The sequence below is a fragment of the Vombatus ursinus genome, unplaced genomic scaffold (genome assembly GCF_900497805.2).
Source record: "Vombatus ursinus unplaced genomic scaffold, bare-nosed wombat genome assembly UNPS02014810.1, whole genome shotgun sequence".
Classification (NCBI taxonomy): domain Eukaryota; kingdom Metazoa; phylum Chordata; class Mammalia; order Diprotodontia; family Vombatidae; genus Vombatus; species Vombatus ursinus.
In genome coordinates, this window is record NW_020954588.1 from 14672260 (window position 1) to 14688972 (window position 16713).

The following is a 16713-nucleotide window of genomic DNA, read 5'->3' on the forward strand; positions in this document are numbered from 1 at the left end:
TAGTAGTAGTAGTAGTAGTAGTAGTAGTAGTAGTAGTAGTAGTAGTAGCAGTAGCAGCAATAGCAGTAGTAGTAGTAGTGGTGGTGGTGGTAATAGTGGTAGTAGTGGTGGTGGTAGTAGTTGTACTAATAGTAATGGTGGTGATAGTAGTAGTAACGGTAATGGTAGTAGTAGTGATAGTGGCAGTGGTAGTAGTGGTGGTGGTGGTGGTGGCAGCACTAGTGGCAGTAGTAGTGGTAGTAGAGATGGTGGTGGTAGAGATAGTGGTGGTAGTAATGGTAATGGTGGTAGAGGTGGTGGTGGTAGAGGTGGTAGTGGTGGTGACAGTAATGATGTTAGTGTTGGTGGTGGTGATAGTAATAGTAGCAGTGGTGGTGATGATGGTAGTAGTAGCAGAAGTCATAGTAGTAGTAATAGCAATAACAACAATAATAGCAATAGTTAATAACAATAGCATTTTACATAGCTCTTTCAGGTTTGCAAAGCTTTTAATATGTGCTATCTCATTTGACCCTCCCAACAGCCCTATGAGGTAGGTGTTATTATTATCTTCATTTTACAGATGAGGAAAATGAGGCAGAACGTGGTTGAGCAACTTGCCCTGGGTCACCCACCCAATAAGTGTCTAATGCTTTATCTAAGTTCCCTGACCCCAAGTCCAGAACCCAGCCTGTGCCCCTAAGGGTCTGTACATTTCCAGGATCTGATTCCATGAAGGGCACATCAGTTACAAAATATTTTCCTTGAGATTTGGGGTATAACTTCTACTGGATAAACAAATCACATTGTCTCTCTGTTGGCCTTATTTTCTGAGCCCAGTTACTTCAATATAACATTCCCCCTACAATTTCACTGCAAAAAAAAAAAAAAGACTTAAATCCACAAGTCACATCATATATGCAATTTATGGGCTAGAATTTACATCTGAAGGGAAGCAGCCTATTTATTTTCTTTAAGGAAGCTGACATAAAATTTCCAGACACGAAGTCATAACTGAAAAAATAACCACATATTCCATAACAAAAGAAGGAAAATGTGTTCTTTCAGTAGTCTGTTAAAACTGTTTATTTCCTTAAGCCATCCAAAGGAAGCTACCCATCTCTCTTGCTCCATGAGTCACAAAGCTAAGTCTAAAGCATTAGGACAATAAATTGAAACTTTCCTCCCAAACTATAGCCAATAAAATTCATGAAACATGCAAACTGGTTAAATTAGCTTTGTAATATTTAAACTTTTTAAAAAATCCTATAGTTTCCCAAGCTCATGGTGATGTGCCTGGCCACTTTCTTCTGTCCCTCTCCCACTACTCCTGAGAGAACTGGAGATGCAGGCAGGGAAGGGTCCTACCTTGAGGGGCACCCAGAAAGCCAGAAGCCTGCAAGCTTGACAGTTAGCAGGGGGCAGGGATGAGAGTCAGGGGGAGGTGGGAGGATTTAAAGATCCAGACTCAGGCCTGTCCCAGTAATTCTCCTCTTCCTAATTAGCCAATCACAAAAAGAAAGGAAAGAGTCAGAGTATGGACCAAGTTCTGCCTGGGGGTGGGGAGGAGTCCATTTATGGCAAAGTCTCCAAAAAGGCAGTTGGGGGTAATATTCTACCCAGAATCAACCTCTTTTCCTTCTATTTCCCCCACCTCATTCTCTTCCCTGCTTCTTTCTTTCACTGGCATACCCATTCTTCTATCCTTCCTTCATCTTATTTCTTTTCCCTTTTTCTTAAGATGGCCAATGGTACACACAACTGATTTAGGAACCAATATAGGCACTGATGTATCTGGCAGCTTCTTACCTCTTGGCCCTGAGAGCATGGGGCAAAGAAGGAAATTTGGGATTGGGAATAAAATGGATTGGAGCCCTTGGGTTTTTAAAGCACCAGGGCCCATAGCTCTGGTTCAAAGAAATCCCCCTGCCTGACAGGTCGAAAGTGGGATAAATACCTGTCTCATGAGTTCCTCCTGGCGCATTCGGATTCTTTCTCTTTCCATCTGGATCCTCTGGAGGCGTAGTTTTTGCTGCTGCTGTTGCTGGGTGGTCAGGGCATTGGGCAAACTCATCAAGCCCGCCTGTGGGTTTGGGGCTGGGTGGTTCTGCTGGGACAGAGTGGTGTTAGATGCCATCTGCTGCTGGTGCTGGTGGTTCATCACTGAAGGGGAAGAAATGAGAAGATGGTTAAGGCTGAAGGCCCAAAGAAATGAGAAACTTATAAGCTTGGAGGGAATAGGTCAGACTCTCAAATCTTTAAGGAGGATTTTTTTCTTTCTCTTTTATTAAAAGTCAACCATAATGAAAATAGCAGCTATCATTCATGAAGTTCTTTAAGGTTTACAAAGTGCTTTACAAAATGCTCTACATCACTATGGATTAGAGAAATGCAAATCATAACAACTCTGAGATACCACATCATACCTATCAGATTGGCCAACACGACAAAACAGGAAAATGATAAATGTTGGAGAAGATGTGGGAAAATTTGAACACTAATGCATTGTGAGTGGAGTTGTGAACTGATTCAACCATTCTGGAGAGCAATTTGGAACTATGCCCAAAGGCTATAAAATTGTGCATACCCTTTGACCCAGCAATACCACTTCTAGGGCTGTATCCCAAAGAGATCATAAAAACTGGAAAAGGACCCACAGGTACAAAAATATTTATAGCAGCTCTTTTTGTGGTGGCAAAGAATTGGAAATTGAGGGGATACCCATCAATTGGGGAATGGCTGAACCAGTTGTGGTATATGAATGTAATGGAATACTACTTATAAGAAATGATGAACAGACGGACTTTAGAAAAACCTGGAAAGACTTATATGAACTGATGCCGAATGAAATGAGCAGAACCAGTAGAACATTACACACAGTAAAAGCCACATTGTGCAATGACTGGCTTTGATGGACTTGGCCCTTCTCAGCAATGCAAGGATCTAAGACAACCCCAAAAGACTCATGATGGAAAATGATATCCACATCCAGAGATAGAACTATGGAGACGGAAGCGTACTATTTGTTCTCCTTTTCTTTTGTTGTTTTGTTTTATTGCTTCATTCTTTTGGTTCCCCCCATTAGTTCTAATTCTTTTTTACATCATGGCTAACATGAAAATACGCTTAATATGAATGTATACGTAGAGCCTATATCAAATTGCATGCCATTTTGTGGAGGAGGGAGGAGAGGGAGGGGGAGAAAATTTGAAACTCAAAGTCTTAGGGAAGTGAATGTTGAAAGCTAAAAATTAATTAATTATTTAAACATTTTTAAAAACAAAAAATGAGTGCTTTATAAATATTATCTCACTGGATCCTCACAAGGCTCCTGGGGGTAGGTGTACAACTCTCACCCCCATTTGACAGATGGGGAAATCAAGGCAAATGAGGCTAAATGACTGACCCAGAGTCACCCAGTTAGTATGTGATTAAAGCTGGACATGAACTCAGTTCTTGCTGACAAGACCAGCACCCTACCCACTGTACAACCTGGCTGTGCAGTGATAGCCATGGAGAGAACAGTGAAGATACAGCCTCAGTTCATACTGCTTTGGAGAGACAAAGGGTTCTCTTTATCACGAGCACTTTAGTAAATGTTTGCTATGGATGGTACTGATGACAAATAGAATTCCAAGTTAATTTAAGTATAGAAATTACATTTTGTAAATGAATATTTTAGTGAGTAATTAAATAAGGATTATGGTTTTTAAACCATTGTCCTTTCATAGTGGATGTCTTACTTAACCACCGGAGAGCTGATAAAGAACAGTATGTCTTTCTGACAAAGAAGCAGTGCCAAGGAAAACGTGGCATTATTTGACCAGCACACACCACCTCTAGCCATTACTGAAAAAGAAAATCAGATGTTTGCTTTTCTTCATATTTTGGTTTCTCAAATATTATATCATCTGGAAGCGTAGCAGAAAGATCTCTGACTCCAAAATCAGTGGAACTGCAAAATCAAATCCCTCCTTTGAAACCTCCTATTTGCCTGCATGACCTTGGGCAAGTCACTTGAAGTCCCTGAGCCTCAGTGTCCTCCTCTGTAAATTGAAGGGGTTGGATAACTTCTGAGGTTTCCTTCCAATTCCAGATCTGAGGTTTATAGGGTCATAGATTTATAAAGAGAACTCAGAGGGCACTGAGTCACATAATTGCAGACCAAAAGACAGAAGGAACCTCAAAGGTCATTAAGACTGACCCCATCATTTTGTATTTGGGGGAACTGAGTCCCCAAGAAGTTAAGTGATTTGTCCATTGCCACACAGCTAGTAAATGTCAGGGGTGAGATCTGAACCCAGGACCTCCTGATCCTATGTCAATCACTCTATCTTATTTCAAAAGGCAGTTCACTATGTTGAGGCTAAAGCTACATAAAGAAAAGTTACTGAAATGAACCCCGTTTCCACCTGTTGTCAGATGAGCGAGGGTCTCCACTTGAAGGACTATAAGATAACAAACAAGCAAAACTCTCAACTAACACACTGTTTTATACATAGTAGGTGCTTAATGAGTGCTTATTGAATTGGGTTGAACTATAGTAATGAGACAGAAGAGTTAACAGGCTGATCAATTACTCTAGAGATGGAAGGGACGTTGGAGTCCAACTTCCTCGTTGTACAGATGAGGGAACTAATACCCAAAAACATGAAGAGACTGGACCAAGGCAATAAGCACCAGAGACAGGATCTGAACCCAGAATCTCTGACTCCAGAGACAATGCTTTTTCTATTCCAAAACTCCAGATACCCAGCATTCACTTTGATTCTTGCAAGAATCAGGGGTAATAATTTTCTCCTCTTTCTTCCTTTTGGGGGGACATCTATTTAAACAGGAACAAAGGATCCTCACTGTTTTTCCCAGATAATTTCTAGAATGTAGTTGCCAAAAAAAAAAAAAAAAGGGTACACATTTATGCCTAAATGAGGTGGCTTTGTATGGACAGTGCCAATTCAGCATCTTCCACAGAAATTCAGCTATTTGCTTCATGAGGAATTCCTGACCCGAGAAGAAAAGAACTTTTTAGCGTTCCAGGTTAGGAATATTTTACAATGTGATTGTACAGTACAGACGCTTTTCAGCAAAGGAAGAGATGGCCTCTTATTAGGTCCTTTACTAAAGAAGGGCAGGGAGTCGTCCCCAGAAATCATTCCAGTTCCACATTCTGGGTGTAAAGCTGGTTTATACACACCAAGAATGTGTCCTGTTATTGAACCCTCAGAGGCAACCAGATGCTCCTCAGCAGATTTTATTAATGTCTGAAACCTTATCTGGGGGAGTCTCAAGCTGGAAAGAAAACTCTTCAAGGACCACACCCTTGCTGGAACATTCAAAGCACTCAGTCCTCAAAGGGAGATCTCTGGGGAGAGAGGGAGGGTGGATCGAGGGAACAGGCTTTTTCCAATTAAAGTTAGATTCAACCCACTCAAAGCTCAGCACGTCTGCTGGCCAACGGAAATAGAGGTCAAAAGATAGCCGTGCTTGAACAATGAGATTGTTTTTAAGAAGCAATGGTGGCACTTTCTGTAGGAGAAAGGAACTAAAGACAAAGTAGAAGCTTATCCACTGGGAAAGTAGGGTGCAACTGCACTGTAACAAACAGAAAAGCATGGGAAGATTTCTGTGAACTGATGTAAAGTAGGCAGAACCAGGAAAACAATATTCATGGTGACTATCACAATGTAAATGAAAAACAAATGACTATTTAAGCAGCTAAGTGGCACAATGGGTAGAGCCCGTGACTCAGAAACACCTGAGTTCAAATCTTGCCTCAGACACTTAGTTCCTTTGTGATCTTGGTCACAGATCTCCGCCTCAGTTTCCTCATCTAAAAAGTGAGGATAATAGATAATAATAATAATAATAATCTATTTGTCAGCGCTGTTGTGGGGATAAAACGAGAAAGTATTTGTAAGGCACTTTGTAAACTACCTTATTCACCAAGGGATATTCTTCAGTCCAGGACACTGATGTCCTGGCTATTCCATAAACAAGATACTTCATCTCTCAGCTCTGGGCATTTTCCTTCATTTTTGCCTTGTCCCTGGAATGCTCTGATTACTGACCTTCCCTACTTCCTTTAAGTCCCAACTAAGATCTCACCTTCTATAGGAAGCCTTCCCTAATTATTAAGATCATTCTCTCAATTACTTTTATGCTTCCCCTCGATTATTTCCTATTTATCCTGTATATAGCTTGCTTTGTTTGTATTCAGATGTTTTCTCCTCCCTTAGATTATAAGATCTTTGAGGGAAGGGACTATCTTTTGTCTCTCTTTATCTCCCTAGCACTTAGCGCAGTGCCTGGTTTATTGAATTGAACTGAAATGCTAACTATTATTAAACTTAATTCTGGGAAATAATTGTGACCCAGATTGCTCATGAAGAAGAAATAAGAAAATATAACTTCCTTCCTCCTTTTCAGAGGAGGACTATGCATTCATTTCATATATAAACAGGCTGAGATAATGACCTAGCTGCCTCCAATGCGAAGAGAGGTGGAATGACTGGCCTAGGATCACATAGCTAGTTAGTGTCTGAGGCCAGATTTGAACTCAAAGACTGACTCTCTGCCCTTGGAAGACAGATTATAGGAAAGTAACAATCATCCACAGGTTTCCCTGGACTAAGAAATGGTAAGGACCAAAGAGATCATTTAGAACCAGCCCATTGTTTTACAGATGAGGAAATAGGGCCAAGAAAGAAGAAATGCCACCATGCTGAAAATGAACAGAATACTATGGATTCTGCATGTGATAATCCTGCCTCCTTATGAGGGTAGAGTAATACTTCATCTTAAAATATGTATATTCAGAGAGTTATTCCAAATGTATTATCTGAAGCCAGACTGGATTGTGGGCAGATTGCCGTAAGCCTCCTGAGAAAAATTAATGACCTCTTCTACACTCTTTGCCAGTCTCAGCAGAAGGAAATAACCCAAACAGAAACTGCTCCATCCCAGCAAAAGTGCATCAAATCTCCAACAGGGAAGTCTTTTACTTTTCTTTCCAAGAGAATAAGAATCGACATCTCACATTTATCTTTCTTTCATTGTTGCTTTCATCAGAAGGAAAGTTGGAAGACCTCAAAATAAATAGGTTTCTCAATCATTATTTTTGGAAATGGATGAATTCATGCAACATAGATATTTGACCCCTAGTTAACTTCCCAGGATAACAGAAAACAGAGAAGATAGGATTCAATTCAGCAAATATTTATTAATATAATCTATTCTGTATAAAGGATCATATTGACAAAATCTAAAGGAGGAGAAGATTGTGGCTGGTCTCAACAGTCTAGTAGGAAAGGGAAACCATTATTCATCATTGTTATCATCATCGTCATCATTGTCATCGTCATCATCATCATCCATCACAGAGAGATGACAATTATCCAAGGTAGAATGGGAAGGTATAGTTATGAAAGGTAGCATGATGTGGTAGGTGGAGAGTCAGCCTTGGAGACACAGATTGGCTACGGGACTCTGGACAAGTCTCTCAACTACTCAGTGCCCCTATTCAGCTAAGACTATGAACTGAATAAATTACTGACCTATGTTGGTAGACTGATTTGGGTCCAGACCAAAAAAATAAGAGAGGTACAGAGTACGATGTGGATTATATGACTTTCTTTGAATGGACAAAAGATACTTCTTCAGAGAACTGAGGCATAATGTAAAGAATACTGCATTTGCAGTTAGGTGACCAGAGTTTAAATCCTAACCTATGAAACTTTGGGCAATCACTTAATCTCATACAGTCTCAGTTTCTTCATCTGTAAAATGATGGTATTTGATGACTTTTAAGGTCTCTTACAGCTCCTATAAATGAAAACACAGTCCAAAAATAGAGGTTTTTTTTATGCCGAAGAGCACAAATTGTTTTAAATAATTTAAATTGAGTCAAGTGCTTTAATCTTTTCTTGTTTTGATATTGTTATTTGATTCCAAGTAATTCGTCATTACTTTATTAAAATTGAATAAATGAAAATAAGCTGTATATTAAATATTCACCCCAAAGATACCATAAGCTCCATACCTTGGTAACATGTATTTGTTTTTTGTTTGTTTTTTTGTTTTGGGTTGGGCAATGGGGGTTAAGTCACTTGCCCAGGGTCACACAGCTAGTGTTATGTGTCCGAGGCCAGATTTGAACTCAAGTCCTTCTGAATCCAGGGCCAGTGCTCTAGCCACTGTGCCACCTAGCTACCCCCACCACATGTATTTTTACAAGAGGATTCAATACCTACCAGGTTCAATCTGCTAGCCATTTCTCAAATACATTGGTCAACCAATCAACAAGGATTTACTTATTGTACCTGGCAGGCTCTGGTCACAAGGAGACCAAGCTGGAAAATGTGTTTGAATCAACATGAACTCATCACCACACCTGGAAAAACAACTCAGAACTCTAAAAATCTTGGGTCAGCAGAGTATTTCTATGGGCATTAATAGAGGCCATTTTGGCTGAAGGAGAGTGAATTAGGTCAGGGTAAGTTGGACACCTAAAAAATAGCTATGCTAATGCTTTACAAATTGACATTGTTGATGCTATGGTAAAGTCACCCTTATAGATTTCCTATAAGATATTAAAAGGTTCAATGGTATTAAATATGCAAAAGAAGGTGGAAAGGACAATAAATACACATGAGCGATTTAATGAATATACAATTTCAAGCTCGAAGGTACCCCAGAGTTCAATACTCTCAGTTTACAAATGATGAAATTGAGTCTCAGGAGTTAAGTGACTTGCCCAAGGTCAAAGAAATAGCATTTGTCAGAGTTAAAGATTTGGAGTGAGGTCCTTTTGTTCCAAATATATAACTCTTTGCACTGCTAAGAGACTGGCTAATAGTTAACATGAACAACAGAAAATACTTGCTTTGGATATGAACTATGAAAAAATCTTTTCTTCTTGTTCTGTCTTTCAAGACTGGTTAGGTCACTTAAATTAAAAGCTCACAAAGTCAAGGAAATGAAAGCTCTTTAAGGGCAGAGCCTTTTGGGGCGGGGGTGGGGTGGGGAGTGGGCACATAGTAGGTGCTTAATTCATGTTTATTGAATAAATGAACGAGTTCATAAGTTTGTATGATTTGCAGAGCTCAATGGGACTTTAACAATCACCAAGTCCAAAGCCCTCATTTTATGGATGAACAATGTATAGTTAAGTAATTTGACTAAAATCAAACAGGAGAAGTTAGAACTTAGGAATCCAGGCCTCCCAATTCTTAGCTCCACATTTCTTCTACGGCACATCACAACCAGAAGGAAGATGAATTCCCCGGGCCCTTGCCCCCTTCCCTTCCCCACGTCCACAAATACATATTTTGAATAACGAACAAAGCTAGACATTCAGACTAAAGTTGAAATTGTCTGGTTGTTGATCTGCACCTATAATTGTAGCAAGGTTGATAAACAAGATTTTTTTTCCCCATTCTGGGAAACAGCAACTTCCATTGCACAGCTCTATTATTAAATGTGTTGTAATTGGAATTAAAAGGTCAGCATGTGGATTCCAGCCCTGCTACCTATCGACTGTTTGACCTTAGAGAAATCATTTAACTTCTCAGAGCCTCCATTTCCTCATCTGTTAAATAAAGGAGATTAATCTCAATGACCTTTACCTTAAGGGCTAGGATCCTTAACTAAGGTCTAAAAAGACTACACCAGAGATAAGTTTACTTTTTTAAAATACAAGAATATTATTAGAGAAATGAAGATTAAAACAACTCTGAGGTACCACCTCATACCTATCAGATTAGCTAATATGACAGAAAAGGAAAATGACAAATGTTGGGGGACATATGGGAAAATTGGGACACTAATGCATTGTTGGTGGAGTTGTGAACTGATCCAACCATTCTGGAGAACAATTTGGAACAAGCCCAAAGGGCTTTAAACTGTACATACCCTTTGACCCAGCATTACCACTACTAGGTTTGTATCCCAAAGAGATTAAAAACAAAAAGGAAAACAGAAAAAGGCCTATATATACAAAAATATTTATAGCAGCTCTTTTTGTGGTGGCAAAGAATTGGAAATTGAGGAGACATCCATCAAATGGGGAATGACTGAACAAGTTGTGGTATGAGATTTTGATGGAATACTATTGTACTATAAGAAATGATAGGATGCTTTCAGAAAAAACTGGAAAGACTTACAAGAACTGATGCAAAATGAAGTGAGTAGAACCAGGAGAACACTGTAGACAGTACTAGCAATATTATATGATATCAACTGTGAATAACTTAGCTATTCTGAGCAATACAATGAGCCAAGACAATTCTGAAGGACTCAAGAGGAAAAATGCTGTCCACCTCCAGAGAAAGAACTGATAAAATCTGAATGCAGATCAAAGCATACTTTTTAAACTTTCTTTATTTTTCTTGTCTGTTTTTTCTTTAACATGACTAATATGGAAATGTATAGCATGGCTGCATACATATAACCTATATCAAATTGTTTGCCTTTTCAACGAGGGAGGGAGAGAGAGAATTTAGAACTCAAAATTTAAAAAAAAAAATGAAATGTTAAAAAATCTTATATGTAATTGGAAAAAAGCAAAATATTTTAAAATAAAATAAATAACACAAAAAGAAGAAAATGGAAGGGATTCTCTGTATAAACTTGGACTCTTTGCAGGGTAAAGGGAAATAGCGGAAAGAGGGCAGGCATATCCTTCTAGAGCCAGAAGCTTCAGACTGTGAAGGAGCTAAGTGAATCAGAGGCTGCCCCAGCTGCTTTCCTGGAATGTTTGACAAATGTCCTCTTGGCCTGGAAGAGGTATAATGACTTGCTTTTCCTATGTCCTGGATCTCTCTCTCTCTCTCTCTCTCTCTCTCTCTCTCTCTCTCTCTCTCCTCCCTCCTTCTCTGATTCTCTCTATCTCTCTCTTAAATAGGCTTTGTTCACAAAAACCAAGCCGAAGGAAGAAAACAAAACCATATGGTTAGGCTTAAGAATAAAACTAGAATAGGCACTGAGCTAGGAGCACATTTTGTCAAAAACTAACAGCCCCTGGCTTATTGGCAGCCACCAACATTCCGGTATTAGGGCCCTCAGCCTCTGAATCAACAGACTCAGAATTTACCTTGCCTCTCTCCTCCAAATGCTCTTCCCAAAGGGATGGTTTATGTGGAGAGTCAGGAAAAAAGCAGAGCTGGAATCACCTGCCCGCTTATTCTTTTCCTGACTTCCTTTCTGCCCCTTTCTTCTCTCATGAAGCACATAGGTAGATGACTCCTCTCTATTCCCAGCCCTTTAAAAGGGGACTTTGAGCCAACCCCTCCAATATCTTATTTCAGCCAACATGACAAAAGGTAAACTTACTGGGGAGCCAAAGGCTTAAGGTGCTAGCCCAATGAATTCTGGAATGAGAATGTTTTTCCTTTCTAATCTCCATTTCCTCCCCTCTAAGTATTGGGTCTATTCCCATGCCTAGTAAAATGACGAGGTCTTTTTTTTAAAGGATATTTTTATCCTCAACTTAACAAACCCAAATGACATCAGTATTTTCATGTGCATGCTGCAATGGAAGAAGAGGATTTTAATGCAGATCTCATATACAGTTTTATTTTTTCTATTAGATAATACTAATATATTAAATACAATAAATTCAACATGTAACCTTTAAAGCTGTCCTATTTGTCTGTGCTTCTATCTAGTCTTCCTACTGTTCTCTTCTGTGTATTTAAATATATATATATATGTATTCATGCTTCAATGATCCTCTTTTCTCTTTTTCTTTTTCCTTTTCTATTTCTATATTCCCTTTCCCTCCCATCCTCCTGAAATAGAGTTTACAAAGCTAAGTTTCATACCCAAATAGGGGCTTCAAGAATCTGTGAATCCAGCTGCTGGCAAGGGTATTTCTTCCATTTATGCCAAACATCCCGATGACTTAGGAAAGGGTGGCCAGAGATGACATGCCTGAAAAATCATCATCCTCTGGACAGCCTGTTGACAAATGCTCTAAACTTATCAAAGACATTGAATTCATTCTGTACCCATTCTTATAACCTTTACAAAGGGTTTGTGCCTCAGATGTGCCAGCCTTTAAGAGCCCAGTAGAGTGGAGAGAGCACAGGATTTCAGGGTCAGGGAGACCTAGGCTTCAACACCCCTCAGACATTCTCTAGCTGTGTCCTAATAAGCAAGTCACTAGATCTCCCGAAAGTTCAGCGTCCCCATCTGTTAAATGAGGGGGCTGGATCTGATGACCTCGTTGGTCCCTTCCAGTTCAAAATCCATGATCCTGAATGAGACTTCAGTGTAAGACCCAGACTGGAAGGGGTTAGATAGCACTTCATTTTCACTACTCTACTCTGAGAAGCAAATGTCTGGGAAAACATTCATGTGACATTGCTAAATCTGTTGAGCCTTATCATCACAGGCACTTTCTCCAGCAAGTACAACACTCGGTATCCAAGTATCCAAGATACTTCCACAATAAATAGGCCAAACAGGAAGGGGTTCCCCAGAAACCCTCAATCTCTCAGTATACACACTAATAAGACTTCATGTCTGTGCTTTCAATCCCATGGACGCAGTGCTTGAGAAGACAGAATATTAACACAAGATGTAACTTCAAAAAACCACAACATAAAGGTGGGCTGTTATAAGTGCCAGAAGAGAGATGCAAACAAAAGACTATGGGAATTCTAACTTGAAACACATTTTCACAGTAAAGAATTACTTAAAAAAAAAATAGCTAAGTTCCCAGGCAGGGCCAGACCACAAAAGTCGATTTAAGAGATCAAAAGGGAGGAAGAGGGACAGCAAACATTTTGTCAAGTCAATTGAATTCAAGTATTTACAAAGCACCTGCTATGTGTTAATCACCATAACAACAACCTATTAATAGTTTAATATCTCAGGAGCTAAGGATGAAAAGAGGGGGGGAAAAAAACAAAGAAATTGAGTAACCTCTTCACAGGCAAGGCAACACGGTGGCAAAAAGACTGGTGAGGTAAAGCCAATAGCTGTATGACATTGGAAAGTCATTTAGCCTCCAAGAGTCTCAATTTTCTCATCCAGGGATAAGACTTTCACTAAATAGGCAATGTCGTAGAATGGTAGGCTTGAAGTTAGAGAGACAATTTTAAATCCTATCTTTCATATTGCACTTGCTGCGTTACCATGGGCAAGTCACTGAACCAATTTGAGCCTCAGTTTCCTCATCTGTAAAATGAGCTGGAGAAGAAAATGGCCAACCCTTCCAGTATCTTTGCCAAGAAAACCCCAAACTGGGTCATGAGAAGTAGGGCATGACCAAACAACAACAACAACAACAACATTATTACTGATGAAGATACAGGCTCAGAGCATTTAAAGCCCTAGCCTAAGGTCATACAATTATTGAAATAGCTAAGACTAAAACTCAGATCACTTGATTCCCTGTCCACTGTTTCATCCAATGCACCAAGCTGTCTTTCAATTCTACCTTTTAAAAATATAATTTTTTTAAAAAGCCTGGGATAAATACCCCATCCCTCCCACTTCATCCTGGAGAGACAGAATAGTATAGTGGAAAGAAGGCTGGGCTTAGAGCCAGGAAGATCTACCTCTGACAATTATGACCTAGGACAGGTGGTCAAGGGTAATTGAGTCCATTTCTCAGAATCCAAGGTGAGTCTCTAAAACTACATAAGTAGAGTGAGTTTTAATACTAAGCGCTTCTTCCCACGAATGAAAGAAGTCACCCCCATTTCTACCAATAAACACCCCCTTGACTTGGCTCTTTTAAACCCATTTCAAAACCAACTAACAAACTTTTAGATAAACATTCATAGCTTAAAAACTGCCCTTCCAGATACACACACACACACACACAAATTAGGCTAATGAGGAGTAAAAATAATTAGCAGTTTTGTTAACTAGACTTCTAATCATACTTCCAAGCATGGTCTTTAAAAAAAAAAAGACATTCTGCTTTGATTAAGATCTTGATAGTACTGAGTAAATGAAAAGTTGAGTGAATACTACAAATGTTTAAATATCATGATCTGACCATGGCATTCTCCTGCTCAATAAACTCCAATGGTTCTTTATTACCTCCAGGGGCAAATAGAAACTCCTTTCTTTGACATTTAGGGCCCTTCCAATATGGCACCAAATTCCACTTGCAGTCATATTACACGTTATTCCCCTTCAAATACTCTATGAGCCAACCCAACTGATCTCACCATTCCCCATATATGGTACTCCACTGGCTGTCTCCCATACCTGGAATGTACTCTCTCCTCACCCCTACCTCATAGAATTGCTACCTTCAAGACATAATTCAAGTACTATCTTCTACATGAAGCCCTTCCCCCAACCCAGACTGCTAGTGCCCTCTATCCCAGACCACCTTGAATTGAATTATTTTTTATTTGTTCTCCTTATATTTATTTTATACAGACTTGCATATGCACTTATTGTCTCACCTGTTAGTATGTAAGCTTCTTGAAAGTTGTTTCTTTCTTTCTTTTTTTTTGGCTAGGCAATAGGGTTAAGTGACTTGCCCAGGGTCACACAGCTAGTAAGTGTTATGTGTCTGAGATTGGATTTTAACTCAGGTCCTCCTGACTCCAAGTTTGGTGCTCTATCCACTGCGCCATCTAGCTGCCCCAAGTTGTTTCTTTATATTTAGATTCCCAGAGTTTGGCACAGTACCTGGTATATAGTAGGTACTTAATAAATTGCTACTGCTTTATCCTCAAAATTATCTTGTATTTCTCTTGTATATATTTTAAACCTATTCAATATTCTTAGGAGGAAGGCTAAGGTAGGTTCACCAATCCTATCCAAGGAGCATTTATCAAGTGGTTATTATATACAGAGCTCTGTAGATACTATTAAAAACCGATCTAAGTCATCAAGGAGGTTACATCCAAATGGAAGAGCTTGCATTCTACAGGAGGGCAGTGATAGAGAATCACAAAAGGACAGGAACACAGAGACACAGAAATGAAACTCCTAGGTCTACTATAATGAGCCACACCACGAAGCAGGCTCCTTGAGGTCAGGGGCTGGTACTTTCCATCTTTATGTCTCCAATGGTTACTACAGGCTCTTGCACTTTTTTTTTTTTTTTTTTTTGGTTAGGGTAGAGGCGGGGTTGCGGTCCAGACCTGTGATTTCATTAGTGAAGGTGACTTCCAGTGAGGAAATTTCTGCTACCAATGAAAATCGACAAGTGTTCTGTAACTCTCCTTGAATATATCACAGGTGCTTAAAATATTCATTGATCTGAGTCAACACCCTTTGAATGAGAAAGAAGAGAAGGTGCCTAGAATGCCAAAGCCCTGAGGGATTGATCCCCAAAGGGAAAGGTTTCAGAAAGATGGCTTAGGCAGGAAAGCTACCCTCCAATACACACATGTATTTAAATATATGTGATATGTATTGTATGTCTGTGTGTATATGTATAAGTGTAAGTGCATGTATATTTAGATGTATGTGTGTATGTATTTGTGTACACATAAAGGCATACATATACATATACACACATACATGTGTGTATTTCTCCACCACTCCAAACAGCAGAATTTCTACTTTAAAAAAAAAAATCACTCTCTGCTGGTCATATACCCACAATCAACCAATAAACATTTATTAATTATTAAATTTATTATTAATTTATTAAATTAAACATTTATTAAGCACCAACTACATGCTAAGTGATGGGGATACAAAAAAGAGCAGAAGACAATCCCTTACCTCCAGGAGCTCCCAATCAAAGTGGGGGGACAAGACGCAAACAAATATATACAAAGCAAGCTATATACAGGATAAATAGGAAATAATTAACAGAGGAAAGACACTACAATTACAAAGGTACAGGCATTCTCAATCATGAAGGAGTGAAGTGGGGGCATTTGCTGCCCCGACCTAAGTCCTTGGATTTAAGAGCCTCCTTAGCTCTGCTTTCACTGCAAATAGTCCTGCTCTCCAGGGGACTAAATACTTATGATTCCACACATCCACACATTCAATCCATTTGATTGATTCCAATCTCAGGAAGATCATCCCCCCCCCCCCCCATGATAACCCTGAGCTAGGAAATCACTTACCACTCTGCAGACTGCATACCGTCATTCCCTAAAGGAATTCAGAGTTAATTTTCCAGTAAGCTGAACCAGAAAATCAATATATACAATACAATGACAGTGGAAATTTTTTTTTTTAAGTAAAGCACTGTAGGCAGCATGATGCCTGGAAAGAAAAGTCAATAGCTCTGGAATTGATTGAGGACCTAGGTTCAAATTTCACTGTTAACAGTTTTTGCCATATGACCTTGGAAAAGTCACTTTTCCTCTCTGGGGTCTCCATTTCCTCAACTATAAAATGAGAGGACTAGATTAAAACGCTGGTCCCAAATTTAGTACTCTGTCATGAGAGTGGGGGGTGGGTACAACTGAACCAATCAATCACACCCCTCCAAACTGAAATAACTAAGAAAATACTATAGTCCTGATAACATTTTACCAGAGGAGGATACATCTGTTTGAGTTAATCAATCAGAGAGATTTCACTAGGTGTAGACAAAATCCTTGAACAATTTGGAAGGAGTGAAGGTCATTGGATGAAGTGAGGTGATGCTACATGTGGGGTTTGTTGGGATTAGAAGTGAGCCTGCAGAGAGGAGTTATAGCTAAGCCTCTGAGAGAAATTACTTTGGGAAGGTGGGGGAGAAAAGGCTCTACTCCCCACCACAACCACCAACAAAAGTCCATGTGAATTTCAAACAGT

The 16713-nt window shown here is 39.4% G+C and overlaps 1 protein-coding gene across 1 annotated transcript in view; it reads right to left on the reverse strand.

The window, feature by feature from the left end:
• The window catches only part of WWTR1 (WW domain containing transcription regulator 1), a 175902-nt gene that overhangs the window by 20066 nt on the left and 139123 nt on the right, over positions 1-16713 (reverse strand). Inside the window, exon 3 of the mRNA XM_027876072.1 lies at positions 1937-2142. Within this exon, the coding sequence (XP_027731873.1) occupies positions 1937-2142 (206 nt within the window). The remainder of the gene's footprint in view (positions 1-1936; positions 2143-16713) is intronic.